The sequence below is a fragment of the Coccinella septempunctata genome, chromosome 3 (genome assembly GCF_907165205.1).
Source record: "Coccinella septempunctata chromosome 3, icCocSept1.1, whole genome shotgun sequence".
Lineage (NCBI taxonomy): Eukaryota > Metazoa > Arthropoda > Insecta > Coleoptera > Coccinellidae > Coccinella > Coccinella septempunctata.
In genome coordinates, this window is record NC_058191.1 from 42,502,943 (window position 1) to 42,523,031 (window position 20,089).

Consider the following 20,089-nt stretch of genomic DNA (forward strand, 5'->3'; position numbering starts at 1 on the left):
AATAAACCCGTTGTTGTTCGCACAGAGTCGATATTTCCAAAAAAATAATTTTATAATTTTCACCCTTTCTTCTAAAAAACACACCATTTTAATTCTACTACAAATTTACAATCGCTTTGACACACTTTCAACGTTCTTGAAAATTCACGATAGACTAGGTGAATCAAAAACATTGGCGAACTTTTTTTGGACAAACCCCCTTTAAAATCTAGCCTCTACCCGATGTGTTTGTCGTTCAGAAATCATCCTGTATGTTATAAAAAAAACATTATATACTAAAAGTTTTTTAATCAAAAGTATCATTGACAAAATAAATCAATCCAAATGTTGGACATTTTATTCCAAGTAAAACAGCCTTATAGAAATAGATTAAAACTAATATATACAAAATTGAGAATTCTCAGTACAATGGACCAGACGCTGTATTGAAAACACAGGGATGTATTGTCATTCTTTTTCCTTAGAATCGTTCTTGATATCTATTCCTTGGGATTGTGTCCGTTCCTTTGTCAGTGTTGTGCAACGTTGTAATTTTTGGTATGTAAATATCGACGAAACCTTCGTTTCTCACTCCTTTCTTCTCTTTCTTCTTCGTTTCGACTTGTTTATCTGAAAAAGGAAATTATGGTCAAGAATTGAGCTTCAAGAATGTCTTACCAAACTCAATGCAAGGTTTCTGGGACATTTCTTAATGGACATAAAAGAATGCCCAGTGCTTTCGAAGATAAGTTTTTCCGTGAAAAAATATCCTGAAATCAATTTAAAACAGCCTATGCATAGATCTATCAGTTTCGACAAGCCTATTTTTTTCATTTCCCCTATTATCCATTATTATTTAAACCCCAAAACAAAGACTTCTCACGCTTACCAGATTGACCACTTGTTCCTCTCAAAATGATCTTCTCCAGTTGTATGAAAGGGGATTCAAAAACCAAGCTGAGACAGAATCCAGCGACGTAAGAAAGAACAATGTCAGAAGCTGTAAAGTTGAACTGAAACAAAAATAATATGAAGTTCGACGTTAGTCTAGATCTAGATCGAAATTCTTGAAGAATGTAGGTACTATACGATTGGTATATTTGTATTTTGTCAATATACCCCAAATATGCGTAGTATAATCAAAACTATATTCTAGACTGAAATGATGTTGGTGAGCAATGATATCTTAAAAGTAATTCTAACAATATTGTGAACCTACCAAATTGAACATCCCTGTATAAACTGGAGATCTAGTAATTCCGGCAGTATACAGTAGAACTGCACCCTGACTAAGATATGCTGTATAGGTGATTCTCCCCAAGAGAGCCCAAGGTCTCCAATTCAGGAAAGGAGCAAACCATGCTGCAAAAAAAAATGGATATTTCAAGTCAAACAAGGCCTACGTTCGAATTTTCAGCCTTTCATTCGAAAGAACCCCATAATATAAAGAATAATTTATCGTGAGTTGATTTTTCCATATTCAAAACCCCAGAAATCCCTAAAACTAAGTCACTAACCTCCATAACCCTCTGATACAAGGATAATAAGCATGGTCATGCAGGCGCTCCACAGGAAATGATGCAGCGATCCATACAAACTGGACAGGAGATAATCCTTGTGTTCCGTGGGAATGTAGAATAAGAATCCTGTGAAGATTATGGAGAAAGCTACTATGAAACCGACCACCCATGTGGGGTAGACTATGTGGTTCGGAAGTTTAGCTCCCGATTTCCTCAGCCTGAACTTTAGGTATCCTCCCAGTACACCTATGAAATAGGGGCTCATTCTCATGTGGCTGGGTGTGTATATAGACTGGAAAGTTTTGTTGGCGACTGGGTCCCGAAGCAATCTGAAAAAAACAGGCATATTAATAAAACTTCTACGTACACTTGACTCTAAAATATTATTTTGGAGGTTTGTGTGTCTGTACATCGCCCATATACAGGATGAGTCTTTGATTCGTACAAATATTTTAACAGTAGATTTTTGAAGTCAAAAGAAATCCTTTTTTCCTTCGCCATTTTTTCCGAATCAGCTCGGTTTAAAGATACAGGTTGTTGAAAAACCATAAAAAATGTTATTTTTAGTTCTATCTCACAAACGGTTTTATCGAATGAAATGAATTTCGAGATATGGTTTTTCATTAATTTGGTGAATCTTTTTCGAACACAAGATATCCCCCACGTCTTTCACTTTTCTCATTATGACCATTACGTACCATAAAAGTACCAAAAATTCAAAGAACCCATACTTGAAACTGAGTTGGACGCTACCTAATGAATATTTGTATATACACCTTTGTTTGAGAGATCCACAGATGTGTAGTGTCACAGATTTAGCTAGTTATTCTGAAGGTAACTTTGCTTTTCTAGGGTTGGCACAGCTCATTATGGAAACTTAAAATGGATATATCTTTTTATCAAGAAGAATCGGAAAAAAAGTATAAAAAAGTGTCTTTTGACCTCAAGAATCTACTGTTGAAATATTAGTACGAGTCAAAGACTCACCCTATACATATGACAGGGATCTATGACCGATTATAAAGGGTGTATCTGAATGACACCGAAAAAATGCAAGGGGTGATTCTTTGAGGAAAATTTAACGGTGTATTTGGTATAGAATTCTTTGAAAAACTTCTCACCGGAAAAGTTACACCCCTCCGAAGATCAACAATACCAGTATATTAAGCTAAAGACACAAAACACAAAAGTATGTTCAGAAAGTTTTGAAATAGCAAACAAAATTTTTTCTCACAACTTTTTATTGGATGAAAATTTTCATTTTAAGAAAACATGGCTGAAAAGCCCAATTGCTAATATTTTTTCGGTGTTATTCAGACACACCCTGTATATAAGATGGACGTCCCAACCATTGTATAAAGACCACTTTATGCAAAGTCCCAACCAACCGGGATCTGAAAATTTTTCGGCAATTTTGTGTGTATGAGCTGAAAATTGACTGACTCAACTTCACCGATAGGTTGATTCAAAATCAGAGCATCATCTCTGGGGAAATTTTGAAAAACCCTCCATACTAATTCTCATCTTCCTCTGCCAAATTTCGACAAATAATCGCAAAAGTGAAAGAGATATTGAAAAAATCAATACCGTACAAAAGAATGGGTTTCGAACAAATAACCATGAATCATAAAATTGCATCAATTTTAAAAGACATTGAAGCTTGGTCATTCCTCGACCCACTGGAATTTTTCGAGAAACCCGAATGCCGAATGTTATGACATTTGACAAATTCAATGAAACCCATGCATTTCCCTTGTTTAGTCCTTCCAAGGTCGCAGAATCGAAGTGATAATAAATAATTCTTGTCGGAATCAAAACATATCGAATTCCAAACCAGAAAAGTGTGGAAATTCTGCGAATTGCTTACTTACTAGCACGATAAAAATTCATAAATCCGTGATAAGATTGAACTGGTTCTGCTGGATTCAGAATCAAGTTCAATGTCCAAACAGTTACAAATCGCCGAAGAATATTCTTTATATGCCATTAAAAAATATGTTTTATGACTGAATTTTTTTCTGAACTAGCTAACGTTAGATTATCGTTTCAACTCAACTTCAATAAAACCCTAGCAATAATAACAATCGATTGTTATCGTTATAATGTTTTCCCTTGAAATCGTTTGTTACCAAATCTTTATTATTGGTAAAAATTTAATTTCAACACTCGGTATGAATATTCATCAACTAAGTAGGTAGGTACTCGCCTATCTGACTTCTTTTCAATCAACACTTTGAGGAAAAATATCCGATTTTTGCATTAATGTGTTTCACGAATGATTGAAGATAACATTATCATATACTTTTCCTTTCTTCAATCGATGAACCAGAGGATAATCATTTGACTCATTTCTTCGGGAGGATAAAATATTCACCTCTGAGAATAACATCAAGGTTTTTGTACAATACGAGTTGCTCCTTAAATTTATGGTTCTGAATAAATTTGTGAAATTCATAGGGACAAATCACGAATACATATTCACATATTATGAGTTAGATTTGAATATCAATAAGTGATTAAGACTCGTTTGGAGTCAATACTTCCGTATACCAGGATCTACTTCGAAAAAATGTGAAATTTAAGTTGAAAATGAAAAATTGATCACTTTACGGAAGCATTTTGATCGTCGACGATTCTATTTTCATTTCGAATTTGATCAGTTTGTTTTCAGTAGGATGAGGTCTGATTTTTTTTATGAAATTTTGTTCAAAAGGTTTGCTTTTTTTTGTAAATATGGTTCTGTACGGTTTGTAAGCTCAAAATTTTCTAATATTTCAGATAAGAGATAAATCTTAACTTTACTCACTTCATATAGAGTAGCAAAAAGGGTTCTTCCTTTTCCCTGTAGATAACGATGAACGGCACAACAACTGCCACTAAGATGATGATGGAACAGAAGAACACCCCAACCTTGGGCTTCTTCCACAGCAAATAAGCAGCGAAAGGCACCAGTAAAAAGTAGTGCGTGTCACAGGTGAGGTACCAAGATTGGAACATACACTGAAACAGCAATCATTAATAATTCAGTCTTCGTGATTTTTTTTCCACTCACCATTTGATCATTTTTGATATAGTTGTTGAGGTAGAAGAGATTCGCCCACCAGGTGTTCAAACAGCGTTCTTGCTCCACCCCTATCCTTTCCTGCCAAAAGGGACCATCCCCCATTTGCACAAAAATCGTACAGTAAAACGCCAGAACCACTGCATACGCTGGAGTTAATCTAAATTCAAAAAGATATACAGAAATATCATTACGAGACAAATAAAGGTTTTTATTTTTTTCATGGTGAGATGAGAAGTGGGTCCACTAAGGCCTTTTTCCCAAGATATACGGTGTGAAACATACGTAAATAATAAAGATACACACAAAACATAGCCAACACTAAATCTTTGTTTTATTATATGAGGTAATTTTAAGCCTGGCATGTCTCCTAGGGCGTATCACAGCGTAGATTCTACAATATTCCAGTTTTTGTGCCTCCAACACCAAGTTAACTGATCCATTTTGTTTCATCTAGACTATTGACACTTAAATGCTCAGAAGGTACACCGTCTTATCCAGCTTTTCTTCAGCCTGATATTTAGAGTGATTCCATTAAAGTAATGGTGTGTTTTTTACGTTTAGTCCACAAGAAAGTTATACCTGATAGATATTCAGATTAGGCCTATTTCAATTCCTTTCAGAAACCCTTCAAACTCAGAAATGTGGACTGTAATAAATACCAGCCAAACTCATAAAAACATTCTTGTGATACCCTTTTTTTTCACTTAAAATGAGGATGCTTTTCTTTACGCAAAATATAAACAAACTTACCTGATAAAACGATGAACGTAGATCATGAGAACATTTATCATCTTTTGCCTCTTTTCGATCTCTAGGAGGATCAGGTAACACGCAAGAAATCCAGAAATTGTGAAGAATGTATCCACCACGATTGGTCCATTTAGTAGAGCTGAAAATTCCGCTTTCCTGTAGATCTGTAACAGCCAAAATCAAATCTCCTATATCAAATTCGGATTAATTTCAATGATTGCTTGTCAGCATCATATAAATTATGCCAAAAAGTTTCATTATGAACCGGTTCAAAGATTCTTCTTCGTTCTACCTAATTGAAAACAGATTTAGTTTCATATTATGGGCACCACTTACAACTATTTCACAGAATCAGATGAATAAATATCAAAGATTCACAGTGACAACAATTTCATAAACAACTATACATGTTTCGCTCTCCTAAATGGCATCTTCAGGAGGTCTAAGTTGAAAAGCATCACCTTAACCTTCTACACCCGAAACCAAAAACTTACACTTTCAACAAAAATTGGATTTCCTACAGGTGAACTGACTGAGAACATAATCCTGTGTCCCATTATGATCAGAAACATAGAGATAGTCTTCATACCATGCATGCATTCCATACCGTCTTCGGAGCTTGACTCAGATGCCATCTTTTTTATCGTGTGGGAGTAAGAAAAAGCTTGGAGAACGTCGTGAGCCTTACCTAAAACACCCCAATCAAAAAATCAATAGAGGTTTCCTCGGTTTATATCCTAGCAAATATGGCAAAATCCAAAAAACTGTTGAAATATGTTCGATGCTTATGGATCATAAATGGAAGAATATGCATACCTGATAATCTGTATGAACTCATGCCTTCTAACTTTGTGATCAAATGATACAGCGTGGCAATAACTCCAAAAGTAATGAAACCTCCAACAATACCCCTACAAGACAAGTTGAAATTCAGTTAATTTTCGGTTTTTTCAAACATAATAAACACTCACATAAACAGGTAATCTGCTGTGTCAAAATTGAACTCCCTTTCCACTTGACAGCTCATTGGGTTCACATCTGCGTGAAGACTAAATGGAAGGAAATCCTTCAAGAGATTTATCTTTGCCTTTAGTGAATCCTCCAAATCTTTGTAGGTACAGCTGGAAGGGATGCAGAAAGTGTAGTAAACTTCGTCCCTTGATTGTTTGGACCCATCCTGGGCATATTTCTGTAAAGGAATTACAGTGTAGTGTAGTTTCCCATTCTCTTGTGTTAGATTGGATTAACTGGGAAATTCGGGAAATTTATGCAGGACTTACTGTGATCTTATGCCAGGTGGTTATGTTGAATATATTTTCGTACAAGTCATACTCAAGCTCATGACCCTTCCCCACTTTCACCGGACTTAAAGGCTTGATTTTGAAATGGGCCATGCAATGTTGACCAGAAAAACCTATCTCTTCTGGTAGGTGTACCTTGATACACTCGTCGAAATTACCCGTATCGAATATGGATCCGAAGAAAATACCACTTGGGAATTTGGTCGAAGCATCAAACACTGCAAGAAATGAAGCAATCAGAAATTTTATGGGAAAGAAGCAAAATTGTAGGTATAAGGTATTATAGGAAAATTTGGAAGTAGGTAATTATGAATTAACCCTTAATTTGATTCCGTATCCTATGAGATACACCATATTCACGCAAGTATTCTTCTGTGTAGAGGGCTGCATCAGGTTGCATAATGTAGTACCTATATTATATATATAGACCTCATTTCATTCAAACCCACAACTATTTCCGCCATGCATGTTTGTTGAAAATACAGTGTCATTATAGTAAGTAATGTTGGTTTTTTATAAATGCTCTTGCCAAATTAAGGGTTTCTTGAAGAGGAAACCATAAGAATTAGGCTTTTTCAGAAGAAAACTAGAAACTAAATAACATGATTTTCACTAGGATTAGCTATTTAACTACTTCACCAGCTGAAATGTAACTATGACTCTCCATATTTGTTGAACATACGGCTAGTTTAAGAGAGTCATAGTTAAAATACTAACTATGACTGTCACAAATAGGAGATTAATCGGAAATGACATTGATGAAAAGAATAAGAGTACGTATATACTTATTTCAGTTAATAAAACATATAAATGATGTATCGAATTGTTGTGGCTAAGGCTTAAAAGTCCATACTTGAACTTAAAATGAAAATAAATGATTTTACTATAGCAAAATGGATAGTGGTTGGAAAAGATGGAATTCATTCTGTCGTGCAGTTGAAATCAGATATAAAAATGTTTTCACTGAATTTGAGACAACTCAAGTGTGCCTCATCCTTAGGTCAAGAAATTTAAATTATTCTCAAATGTTACGGTTCATTATTCCATCCAGAAAAATCAGGTATTTCTAGTTTTCGCCAAAATGGCAATAGCCAGACTTGTCTTCGTTCGCTACATAGACTGAATCGATAGTTTTTGTCCGACAAGAAATTTTCAAGATTTTATCATTTGGCTTTTAGCCACTAGCAATCAGCCAGTATCCTATTCATGGCTTTGAGCAAGTTAAACTCCGAATCGATGAGAAAATATGAAACATTAGGAATTTCAAGTTATAAAAACGGCTTTCATATTAATTCTTTCAATTTTCCATTGTTTTTACAATATTATTTATTTAAAATCTTCAGTTTATTTCGATGCAAGCAGTCATTTGAGCTATAAACAGGTTGTATCTAAATGAAGAGTTGCACAGAAACAGCCCCCTAAATATGGCACCTTTTTGACGAAGAATCACCGCTTGTTTTTGTTTTATCTATGTAAATCTCAATTAGCAAGAATTTATTTGTGGGTGAATGCTTCTTTATATGTTTGTTCGCCATTAAACTTGTCATAATTGTAGAATAGATATAAAGATTTGGTTCTGGAAAATTTTACCAAAACTGACAAACTACCTCGTACGAAAAGTATCATCTATAAAGCCATTAAAGGTGTTGAACGATTACAATTTTGTGAAAGTGCTACATTTCATAAATGACATATTAATTGTCATTGAAATAATTCCTCCAATTTTCCAGTGGAATAATAATAATACATGAACTATTTACAGTTTCATGGAATTCGAAATATTCTATTGCTAAAAAAATTCCACTGAAATGTTGTGCAAGTTTGAAAATATAAAAAGACATAAATAAAAGTGTGCGTTTTCTCAAGTGAAGCTCATTCACGACTTGTGCCAATTTTTTTCTATACTAATAATAAATAATTCAGAAAATAATTTAAGCATTGTTTCCTGAAAACGGTTTCATTCTAATTGGGATAAAACAACTGCCTTAACGTGGAGCTAAGCGGAGACCTAAGAGACAAGGTTTATTACAATAAAATTTGAATAATCGAATAATTTCAATTTTATGCTGATGGGACTTGTATTGCGACAAATCTGGTTTTTAAAGTACGCGGTAGGATTTTTTCGACAAAACTGAAAATCTTCGTCCTTCCTGTTCACACTGAACTATTCAATATTCAAGGCTCGATTTTGAAAGTCCGCGATTAATAAATTTTACTTCTTGCATTGTTCTCGCAATTTATTGAGGAAACATTAAAAAAATCTATAGATGATTTGTATTGTTCGATCTTTGAAAATATTGATTAGTGGGTGGATGAAGCAACAGAATGTATAGTGGGATATTTTTTAGTTGTCATTTTCCTTTTTCTCCTGGATTTTTTGCGATAAACGCTGCTGGTACATTGTTTTTCTTTAGTTTTCCATATAGATACTCGAGGAGAAGAAAATCATGAACGATATATCTTGAATTATTTATTTTTGGACCCCTTAAATTTCTTCGCAACTATAATCATTCACACCCTCATTTTTCACCAAAATTTCTTCATTATTTTATTGATGAAATGAAAAAATAAAGTATTTTGGGAAAATTTCACATTGTAATATCTGTAGCTCGAATGAACTCCTGAAATACCATTTGAAAATCAGAAAAAATTCTCAAAAGCAAACAATTGAAACATTTCTTTCCAAAATTTCATGTTCAATTCATGGTAAAAATGAATAAAACTGCAAAATTTAACCACATACTATCTGTGACTCAAACAGACTCTGAGCCTCCTTATAGTTATTGAAAATTTCAAAACAAAACAATCAAAATTCCATATGAAATTTTTTTCCAAAATTTCACAATCAATTAATCGGAAAATTGAATAAAATCAAGAAATTCCAACCACGTACTATCTTTTACTCAAAAAAACTCTGAGCCTCATAAAAATAATTGAAAATTTTTGAATATTTCCAAAAAAAAAATTTTGTTTCAAAATTTCACCATCACCTCATCGATAAAAATGAATAAAACTAAAAAATTAAAACCACATACTGTCAGTAGCCCAAACGGTAAACTTGGAAAGCTCCTCCTTGTACAGCAAGCTGTGCTCCCTGCATTTTTCATTTTCCGCATCCACCGTAGGTATCAGAAAATCCAGAGGATTGACGGTTTCGTTGTTCAACAGGAGCTGCAAGTCCAGGGCGATAGCGTTCCCGAAAAAAATCGCGAAGATCAGAAGCTGCAGCTTCGAAGTCTTCATGTTGACCGCCCGATTCGCCACTAAACTAAATGGATCAAAAAGCCCGAACGCGACTATATACTTGAAAGGCTAGAAGAAGCGATCCTACCGTTTTGCCTGGGTTTTGGAGGACGGCACCCGTACACAAATGTTGTCGACTTGTTCCTATGAATATTATTTGCTTTATTTTCTTCCGCAATACGAAATTATACAGATGCTAATGACTGTCATGATACTTATCGCCTATTGTATCCGTAAAAATCCACTTAAGAAGAGATCACCCAACGTGACTACTTTCAGTTTCAGAAGTTTCCAGCACTTGCTTTGAATACTTTAGGGTCACACCACTAGGGTCATCACTTGATTTGTGTATGTTTCAATTTCTCTGAAAACTCATTTCCCGAAACAATTTTCACCCAACGCAAGAATCTTGAAGTATAGATTGGTGTGAAACAGTTTTCTATTTAATAACTGGCTTTTTTTGGGGACCTCGAATGGTAAATAAAGTAATCCGAACTGATTATCAATTAAAACTGCTTTTTCTGCAGCTATAGGTACTGCATGAAATCAGTCAGGTTACCCACATCATATAATTTGATAGAGGGGGGTTTTTCCCCCTTCTGTATGTAATATATGTTGTATGATTGTCGAGAGTAAATGAAACAGGTGATTCCTTATCAAAAAAGCTTGTGAATCTTTTATATAATTTATTTTTGAGCTGCCCCTGCTTAGATACAGTTCCCTAAAGATGGTAGAAAAGAAGGGGTAGAAAATCGACGCATTGAAAAATGTTTATCAATTAAAATTGTTTTTCTGTAGCTGTGTACTACATGAAATCAGTCAGGTTACCCACATCATATAAGTGTGGGGTTTTCCCCCTTCTGTATGTAATATGTTGTATGATTGTCGAGAGTAAATGAAAGAGGTGATTCCTTATCGAAAGAGCTTGTGAATTTTTAACATAATTTTTTTTCAGCTGCCCCTACTTAGATACAGCTCGCTAAAGATGGTAGAAGGGGTAGAAAATCGACCTATTGAAAATGTTTGATATCTTGATTCATCACAATCTTTTAATTTCTTTCGAAAATTAACGGTTTTTGTAATCTTAATTAATTTATTGTCGATAAAAGGGAATTGCATTTGTGTCTTTTCCAAGAATTCGTCAAATTCAATAAGACTGTAAGGTACTTTGAGTATTTTTCGATTATTTGACCTGTGAATTGATTCTGGATCCATTCGGAATCATTTCCTCAATGAATAAGTTGAATATCTTGAAATAATCGAGAATCAATACCGTTTCGCAAGTGTGCACGAATAAGAATTGGATGAAAGTCGTTTTTTCATCGAGTGTTTTTGAAGCCATCAACAAATCTGTCAAAAATACCTTGAAAAATGCTTTCGCACCTTCAATAACGATCAAGTTTGCGTTTATTTCGTAGAGTTGATCTCATTCCAGGGTCATCCACGATTTTTGCTCAATTTTTGTATGGGTAATTATATTTCCGATTATTTGGAATAAGGATCTGAGGTGAACAACCATCAAAGCGGGTTATAGTATTCTTTTGGGACTTAGGGCAAGGGCGGTTCCAGTGATGATTTGTCTGGGATATACAGTTGATTTTCGAAAAGTTCCCAGAAAGATGGGGTCAGTTAAAAAGTCACCAAAACCGAACTCAACTCTAAAACTGTTACTGTAAGTATGACATTCGAAAAAATTCCCAAAAAGTTGGATTCAGTTAAAACTTCCTCAAGATCGAACACGGTTCCGCCGAAATGGATTAAGTTCTCAGATTTTATACTAGAAAAGTTGCTCTTTTAGAATATGTATTACGTTTAGAACTGCGATAATTTTCCTGGAAGATAAATTACTGTAAAGATGACCTTCGAAAAATTCCCAAAAAGTTGGATTCAGTTAAAACTTCCTCAAGACCGAACGGTTGTGCCGAAATGTAGGAAATTCTCAGATTTTTTACTAGAAGAGTTGCTCTTCCAGAATTTGTATTACTTTCAGATCTACAATAATTTTCCTGGAAGATAAGCAGCGTAGTACCTCTCTGTTCAACCTACATTTCATATAGCGAAAATATCAGAAGCGTGAAGCTTATTTTCATCACAAATCACAAGCATATTTTTTTCGTCGCAACTATGTAGGTAGATACTATAAAACATCCTTTGTTGGTGATTTTTTATTGGTGATAAAAAATGAAATCAGTTCCATTTCAAAACAAACACCTAATTCGTAAAAAAAATTCATATATATTCATGAACATTATGTGAATCATCAGAGTATGTAATCTACATCATTCTCTGATTAAAAATATAACTACTCACGTTGAATGAACTCAAAACCGATCGTCCTCGATGAAATACATGATTATTCCTGTCAAAAATAAAAAGAATTCTGCAAGTTCTTCTCCCTGTTAAGAGAACGAGAAAAATTGCAGCTTAAATTCACCTCATCGACCTTGACTTTCGGTTCAGAACATTCTCATTCTCCCCTTGGTACGTCGCTAATACTCCATTCCAACAGGGGGGTCATTATTCTTATTCGTATATCTTTATTTTTCATTTTGTAGGATAACCGTCGCTTATTCTACCTGGATATCCGCTCAACGGGTCAAAAAACTGATCAAAATTTGTGTGTAAGTATTGCGCGTTATGTTTTTCATGGGGGATATTCTCCTTCGAATACAAGCTACGGAACATATCTCAATCAAAGAGAAAAATGTATACTGATAGTATTTCATCTTAATTTTTCCTCAGAACGATTTACTCTCGTAGTTACAGCCCTTTTAAGTTATGGAAAACAAGCATAGGTTTCCATTAGATGAAAGATACTGAAAGTTTTCCGCATTGTCTATGCTACGCCACTGTCAAATAACCCAGTTCTGCCAATTGAAATTGACACTGCCACCCAATACGTCACCGCTCTTCCACTCGGCTCTGAACTGAATTGCGCCCCCTTTCTCCATCTTCTTGATCCGGTGCAGAGAGTTAAAAAATCTTAATGCTCCATCTATAAAAGTTTAAAAATAAAACAAAACGTATCATTTGATCATGAAATTTATTTTTAAAATATCAAATTGGCACAGTATGTTCAATAAAAATATTTCCTCAGGTTTTGAGCCTCCTCAACCATCTCAGAAATGTCTCGGTTTTTCACACTGCTGTTGTCTTTATCGTGAGAGGCTAATTTTTCATAAATATCATCATTCCTCTTGAAATCATTGGCTCTCCTGGGAAGAATGTGCACGTGGACATGCTGCGGATGAAACAAAGAGAGTAGAATACAATATCAATATTTCCTCATGAAATACTCACAGAAACAGTCTGCCCAGCTTCACTACCATCTTGACAGCATATCGTTGAAGATGTGGCTGAATAGTGCCTTTCAAGTTGCTTTTGAATAATTGTCACAGTTTGAAATAAATCCGCAATTTCATCGGGTTCACAATTTTCCAGTCTTTTAACTACCCTCCTGGTGGTAACAAGAACATCTAGTAGATATTAAGAAAAAATATAAGAATTTTTCAACACTGAATTGAAGCTATTGATTGTGAAACAACAAATAATTAAAAACTCATCCAAACTGAAAAAAATAAGAGAAGAAAAAATCATATAGTCTGAAGCGTCTAAGCTCTAAATTTTGACAGTTGAACTTTCGATGACAATATTCGACTTTAACGACTACTAGCAGTCTAGATCCAAAGATAAACTTTGCTACACCACTGTTTCTTCATTGAAATCACATCAAACTCTTTTAGATACAACGCTAGTTTTTTGGTAGATATCCTTAAAAAAAAATACGAGAATCCGTCAAAATATCCCCTATAAAATGAATTACAATCATAGTTTGCATAAATCCTTGTGAAGCATATTCTAACGTTAATTTGACTGCCATAGAAATTTCATCACATGACTGAGGAAAGCACCCATAAAAGAATGTTTTGACGCAGCACTCAAAAAGTTTTGGTCCAAATGGCCTCCACCCAAGGAAAAGAATAAAGAAAATTGGTCCAAACAACTTTCGCCCGCTTTGTTGCTATGTTATTGAATTGCGTTGCTAAGGAAGCTCTACACGTGGGCTTTCTGATTGGTCCGATGTTCCCAAAATAAATATTTTGAAATTTTCAATCAATTGAAATTTTAAAACGCTTTCTTTGAAGGTCTAAATCTAGAAAATCGAGAATGTGAATGCTCTAATCCACCGACCGATTCTTCGAGATGCTGCCGGTACCCATGGCAAATGCTGCGAAGGTACGTTTTGAAATAACATAAAGTAATAGGCATTTTCCGCATGATTCACGATTTTCCAGAATTATTTTCCGCTTAAAACGACGGAACGGGGAACAAAGCTACTTTTTCGAGCTTGAAGCGGTTGCGAAACGAGCTCGCGCCTTCGGCCCTCGCCAATGGAGCAATTCTACCTTTCTCCTATTGCTTCCATATCAATATCTTCTATGATTACTTCTTTCTGGACTCTGAGAGAGAAAAAGACATATAAAGACTTAGTATGGAGACTTATAATTGGACTCTTTGAAAGGATACGTCCAGGAACAACACATCGTAGATTGGTGAACCCATAGCACAGCTTGGACTTATAGAATACTGTCGATTCAGGTATATCAATATGAGAAAACTTGAACTCATCTGTCTTCAAGATAGGCAAGCAACTTTGACATTTGACTCTAAGCTCGTATAAGTCACTTCTTCTATGGGAAAATACTGGCATTTCTCTCCTCACACTCTGAATTCTTGAAGGATCAATTCTAGCTATAGCTATGCTTTCATCTGTTTCAATGCCGTCTTTATAGGAAGGACATTCAGCAATGATTTTTCCCCAAGGATCTACAACCTTTGAGAGCGTGAAGTATAAGATTCTACTGAGTAATTGCAATCGTTGAGTCTCACCAAAGAATTGCCATAGGATATCCTCTTCTCATTGTGTTTACCATATTGAGCTGCTGCAACGATATAGCATTGGTTTTCAATTGCTCTTGCTCTGAGCAGCACTTCCCAATGAGCCCCCCCCGTCAAATGAGTGAAAGCAGATGGATAACTAAGAATCGTTGCCCCATCCTTCCTTTGAATAAGACTTAATTCCGGAAACCTCAAATCATAACACTGGATTCAATTAAGGAAAATCTTTTGAGTTGATAGAAGCAATTTGAATTAGCTCAGAGAAGGATACACTGAACAATCCCAGGGATCCTGCAGGAGTATCAACAGGAGGAACTATATCATCGCCTCTACTTGTATATTTTGACTCAGTTAATATCAGATTTTTCTCGGGAATGTTAACATCAAATAAATGTAACTTTCTGTAAACTGAAGCTATTTCTCCACTACTGTTGATTATCACATGAGAGTTACTTATTTTATTCTAAAATTCCACAAAATTAAAAAATGTCTTAATGAACGTGCTCTATGTGAGTACTTCATCATTAGATTGGAGTTCATGAATTCCTCCAATGGATAACCATATGTTCAAAGTTGTAGCAAGATTCTTATATTCTTTCACAGTTGGACCATCAAGAGGTTCGGCTAATTCATGAATTTCTTTAGTGTTGCTAGCTATATAATCACATCCTTCTGGCAAAAATACAACCTACGAAGAAATTTTTGTAGAGCTTCTTGGATTTTAGATTCCCCATGTACCTAATTAGGTAAAATGGGATTACCTTAGCTCCCTGTTCAGAAGCTTTTGTGGCTAGCCGAGACACTATCTTCAAGTTCTCAGCCTTGTTATTTGTAGCAGTAAACTGACATACTGCGACATCGCACATGTTTGCTTCGAACACTTTACAAATCTTGCCTAATAAATATTTTTTTGGTAGTTTCTGTAAAGAAATCATTGGTTGCTGGATAACTCCAAGTTTGAGATAACCTAAAAATAAATAGTAGCAGGTTATATTATTTATTTCTTTGTAAATAGTAGTTTCCAATTACTTAAACTGAATTATTTTTACTGAAATAAATATTCAAAAATTTTACCTCTTTTTATTTCATTACTTTATTGAAATAAGAGAATATGAAAAACAAACAACCTGAAATTAAACAGTTTTAATAAAGAATAATGGGCTAGTTTATTAAAGGAAAGTAAATAACGTATAGATTGTCTATTGTCAATAGAAACGTGTAGATTCATCATGAGAATTTACAATTAATTCGATCCTCAATAAACTCTATAAAAAAATTTGACGCCCCCGGGTGGGCTCGAACCACCAACCTTTCGGTTAACAGCCGAACGCGCTAGCCAATTGCGCCACGGAGGCGAACGATTACAGACCTAATTGAAATCTATTTATTTATAAAAATTTATGACATTTGAAATTATAGCCAAAAAGAAAATAATTATTTTCGAAATTAATGAATAACCCATCTCAAAGTAAAATATCGCTCTTCCATCCACCATTAGAGCCAATAAGACACAAAAGTTTCGAACTTAATGGGTATCATCAGTAGCTGCCTGAAATCCGCATGCGCAAAACGCACACAGATTAATATTCCGAGGATACTTATAAGAACTGTCATTTTTTTTATGAAAATACATTAAAGTGAGGGAAAGATATATATTTTATTAATTCAAATATAAGACAATATAAAAATTAAAATGAAATTATCCCTTTCGGCTTCTTCATCAATTATTTTTCAGCTGGAAAAACTGAAATTCAAATTATTAATAGGTTCCTCCTGAAGATTTCTGTTCTCATACCTTCTCAATTAATTTAAAAGCACCAGTCGAATTACTGACTTGTAAGCTTCTTTTTATCCATCCAGGTAAAGCATTCTTCGTTGAAGTTCTATTATATCTCTCATCTATCAACAATACCACGGCATAATCGTTTTTATGTCTAACTGCTCTCCCTATGCATTGGTTTACCGATTTCATGCATAAATTCTCATAGAACTCATTTCCAGCCCCAGTGCCCTGTTATGAATTTAATATGGGTGTAAGAGAAAAAAATTCCATGCATAAATTGTGTACCTCTTTTTCATTCAAGTAGTTCATTTTTTCTTTCAAATCTGCCGCCTTGATGTTGGCATAAGGCATGCCGACAACTATAACGCATCGTCCTAGATCATCAGAAAAATTAAGCCCTTCGCTCAATTTACCCCCTGTAAAAAATTTCAAACTGATTTCGATCAACACCACGGAAAAGTGAAATTCTCACCTACTACACTAAATAACAGCGCTCCTGTTTTCCTGGATCTTTTGATTGCTGCAGCATATTTCTCCAGCACTGCTTCGACGGATCCTGAATTTTTAGGTTCTCTGAAGACAGGCCTCCCAAAAGAAACATCTTTCAGCTGTTCCCAAACCCAATTCTCATAATGGTACGAGGGAAAGAATACAACAATTCCTCCCTCTACTTTTTTACATGCTTCCTCTAGTATATGTCTTATATTTGGCCCCTTGGAAAAGTTATTGACACATGTTTTTATTTGAATACATCTTTTTTGTTTATTATTTTATTTTTTATGCCAAGTGGGACCATAGAGATAACAACAAGTTATTTTTGACAGAAATCATAACATAACCTATTTGTTTATAAGAAAAGAAACAAACAGACACTAGTAACTCACCAGTTTCATCCTATTCTCAAAATTAAAATATAGATTCTGATCTTGCAAACCCTTGTTAACAATAATGGGCAGGATATTATCCGGTGAAATTATATGATCACAGGAAAATTCAACGATTTTATCTAGAGCAACACCAGATGATATGAATAGTCTATTTTTAAATTCTCCTATGGGTTTCATGGTTCCACCAGCCACAATCACCTACAAATAGTACAAATTCAAGACAAAAAAGTGTGCAAAATAGTCTGAAACTCCAAACCTACAGATCGTGCTTCCTTCACAATATCTGTAAACTGGGAAGATGGATTGAGCAAGAGAAATTGAAATTTCTTGCTTTTGAGGTCAGTATCCTGAACCATCATAACTCTTCCGTCTTCGTAAGAATAAGTGAGGGATTCTAAAAATGAAATCACAGATAATAGGGGATTCACTGGGGCCACTTCTTGCGGCTTCTTTTCAGATGTTTCGGGTTCGACAGGAGTCTTCGGTGCTTGTTTGTTACTACTACTCAAACTCGTTAAGAAACTTTTCAGTCCTTTAGCTGGTTTGTTTGAAGAAATTTCGTCATCTGGATACTTCAAGGCATAGTGATGAATCTAAAGAACGAAAATTTTAAAATTTTTTCATTGAAAAATATTTTTTTCGTATATTATGGAAATACCTTTTGAGAAATTTTCGTATTTTTCACGAATTTGATCAGTTTGAACAAGTTGAAATTGTCGATTTCTGCCGTCAACACAAAATTCCCAACAGTAAATATCTCAGTCTTGGTTTCTCTTATAACCTCAGAATTTTTATCTGAAAAGAATAGCTAGAACTCCTTTGGTACCAACAAATTTTCCTTACCTAGAAAGTTCTTCAGTTTTTTGATAACGAAAATGAGTTGATTTATCATCAAAAGATTTGCTGAGGAAAATCTGGTAGCAAATCTCATTTTGTAACCACTCAACTGTCTGTAAGCATAATCTATTTGAAGGAAATTCACTTCACTGTTGTGCATTTGCGCTAAAGATTCGAGTAGATTGTGAGCTTCATCAACTATTACAACATTATTTTTCAATTTTATGCCTGGAATCATTAAGAGTTTCAGAATGTTGACATGTTAAATTGCATATCAAGAAAACTAGTATCTATTCTATATTCATAACTCTCAGCTGGGCCTAACGTGTAATTTCCCATAAATAATTGAATATTAATCATTACCATTAGCTTCCCTAGTGGCTTTATGTAATAGTGTATTATAGGGAATAAGTACTATCTCTGAATCGTCTACAGCTTTTCGACTAGCATAATAAGGACATGCCTTCAATTCTTTACCAGCCACAATCAAATCTTCAACGTCTAATACTTCAGCGAGAGAAACACTCCTTAAATCCTCTATATTCTGGGGTTTATAATACGGACATTGTTTAGTTTCAGTACGTTGCTTCTTCAAAGTCTTACCGTCCTCATCTTTTTTGGATTTCACTGATTTTTTTTGCATATCAAGACACCTTCAATAAACAAATAAGCCTCAAATGAAATTTTCTAATATGACGAAACTAACCTCTCATTTATCAATGCCATACTCTTCAGTCTCTTCACTTCTGGATTAATACAGTACACTTGTCTTGATCCCAGGGAAACTGCTCTAACATCTTTTCCAAAAGGCGATTTCACTATCTCTCCCACAAATTGGGCTAACTGAGAATGAGTTCTGCTACAAATGTAAATCTGCAATACAGATCAACATTCATCCCTCCATATATATCTATCGATTTTAAAAATACCACCTTAACAGGCTCATATTTATCATCATCTTCATCCTCGTCCTCTTCTTCGAAAATTTCATCTTCAATTTCATTAGCCACCAACATCTCATCATCGATATTTTCTGTTATTTTTGATTCATCTAGAGAACTTTTGATCCGTTTCATGCCTTGAAATTTTCGTTCCTTGTAATTGACCTCTTTATTTCTTACAGACTGAATGATTTTCTTAATACAATCTTCGTAATCAAGTATCTTATTTAACTGGAATCGTATTCGATCTAATTTTCTGCTGATCTCGATTTCTTTTGATTGTAAAATCAGCCAATCGGTAGTTTCTTTTGATAACTTCTCTTTTTCCACCTGATATTGCTCAACCAAGTCAGACAGTACTTTTCTTTGAGCTTCATTATGATCTTTCAGCCATCGAGTGGCTCCACAAATAATACTGAGGGATTTTCCCTTGAAACCAGATAATTAGTAAATAAAATATTTACTTACTTCAAATTATATACTTCCTTACAGTGCCTGTTGGACTTTCAAAAATTCCGAATTTTTTATTTTCAATGGTTTGATACAAAGCCTTCATGAAATCATTTTGAATATCATATGGAGGAAAAGGAAAATCGAACTTCTCTGGACATTCAAGAGATTTATCTTCAACCATTTCCATTTTTGATAACTATTTTTATTTCCCGCCAAAATTTCGATTTTATAACCTCACTGAGAACCATAGAGTTCATCTGCATTCATAGACAAACTGCTTTTTGCCGTTAGTTTTTTGAGAAATATTTAACATTTTTGCCTCTTTCGCAACTTACAAAAGGGTTAATATTTATTAAATAGTTATATATTATAATAATAAATTAATCAAGGTATCAAGAATAAGCATATTCAAGTTCTCCAAAAAACCAATTG

General features: G+C 34.5%; 2 protein-coding genes and 1 non-coding gene across 5 annotated transcripts; all 3 read right to left on the reverse strand.

Annotated features, from left to right (window-relative positions):
- Positions 1–279: 279 nt before the first annotated feature.
- Positions 280–10,090, reverse strand: LOC123309701 (nose resistant to fluoxetine protein 6-like). The gene is made up of 12 exons (XM_044892926.1): positions 9,650–10,090; positions 6,594–6,832; positions 6,285–6,502; positions 6,130–6,224; positions 5,808–6,001; positions 5,314–5,477; positions 4,552–4,720; positions 4,306–4,499; positions 1,497–1,828; positions 1,199–1,341; positions 869–992; positions 280–609 (listed from the first exon to the last, which is right to left on the reverse strand). The coding sequence occupies exons 1-12, from the start codon at positions 9,855–9,857 to the stop codon at positions 461–463; spliced, it is 2,229 nt and encodes a 742-aa protein (XP_044748861.1). The 5' UTR covers positions 9,858–10,090; the 3' UTR covers positions 280–460.
- A 5,183-nt stretch (positions 10,091–15,273) lies between these two features.
- Positions 15,274–20,049, reverse strand: LOC123310465 (ATP-dependent DNA helicase DDX11). 3 transcript variants are annotated; one of them, XM_044893935.1, is made up of 14 exons: positions 19,695–20,049; positions 19,196–19,633; positions 18,970–19,136; positions 18,627–18,916; positions 18,270–18,491; positions 18,085–18,221; positions 17,687–18,019; positions 17,424–17,624; positions 17,012–17,252; positions 16,825–16,955; positions 16,552–16,767; positions 15,831–15,883; positions 15,518–15,723; positions 15,274–15,444 (listed from the first exon to the last, which is right to left on the reverse strand). In XM_044893935.1, the coding sequence occupies exons 1-12, from the start codon at positions 19,842–19,844 to the stop codon at positions 15,845–15,847; spliced, it is 2,565 nt and encodes an 854-aa protein (XP_044749870.1). In that variant the 5' UTR covers positions 19,845–20,049; the 3' UTR covers positions 15,274–15,444; positions 15,518–15,723; positions 15,831–15,844. The 3 variants fall into 3 exon arrangements, with proteins under 3 accessions (XP_044749870.1, XP_044749871.1, XP_044749872.1); XM_044893936.1 differs by having other exon boundaries at positions 15,779–15,883; XM_044893937.1 differs by lacking the exons at positions 15,274–15,444; positions 15,518–15,723; positions 15,831–15,883 and adding an exon at positions 16,444–16,500.
- Positions 16,038–16,111, reverse strand: Trnan-guu. The gene has a single exon. It is a non-coding gene; the product is annotated as a tRNA-Asn (tRNA).
- Positions 20,050–20,089: the final 40 nt, after the last annotated feature.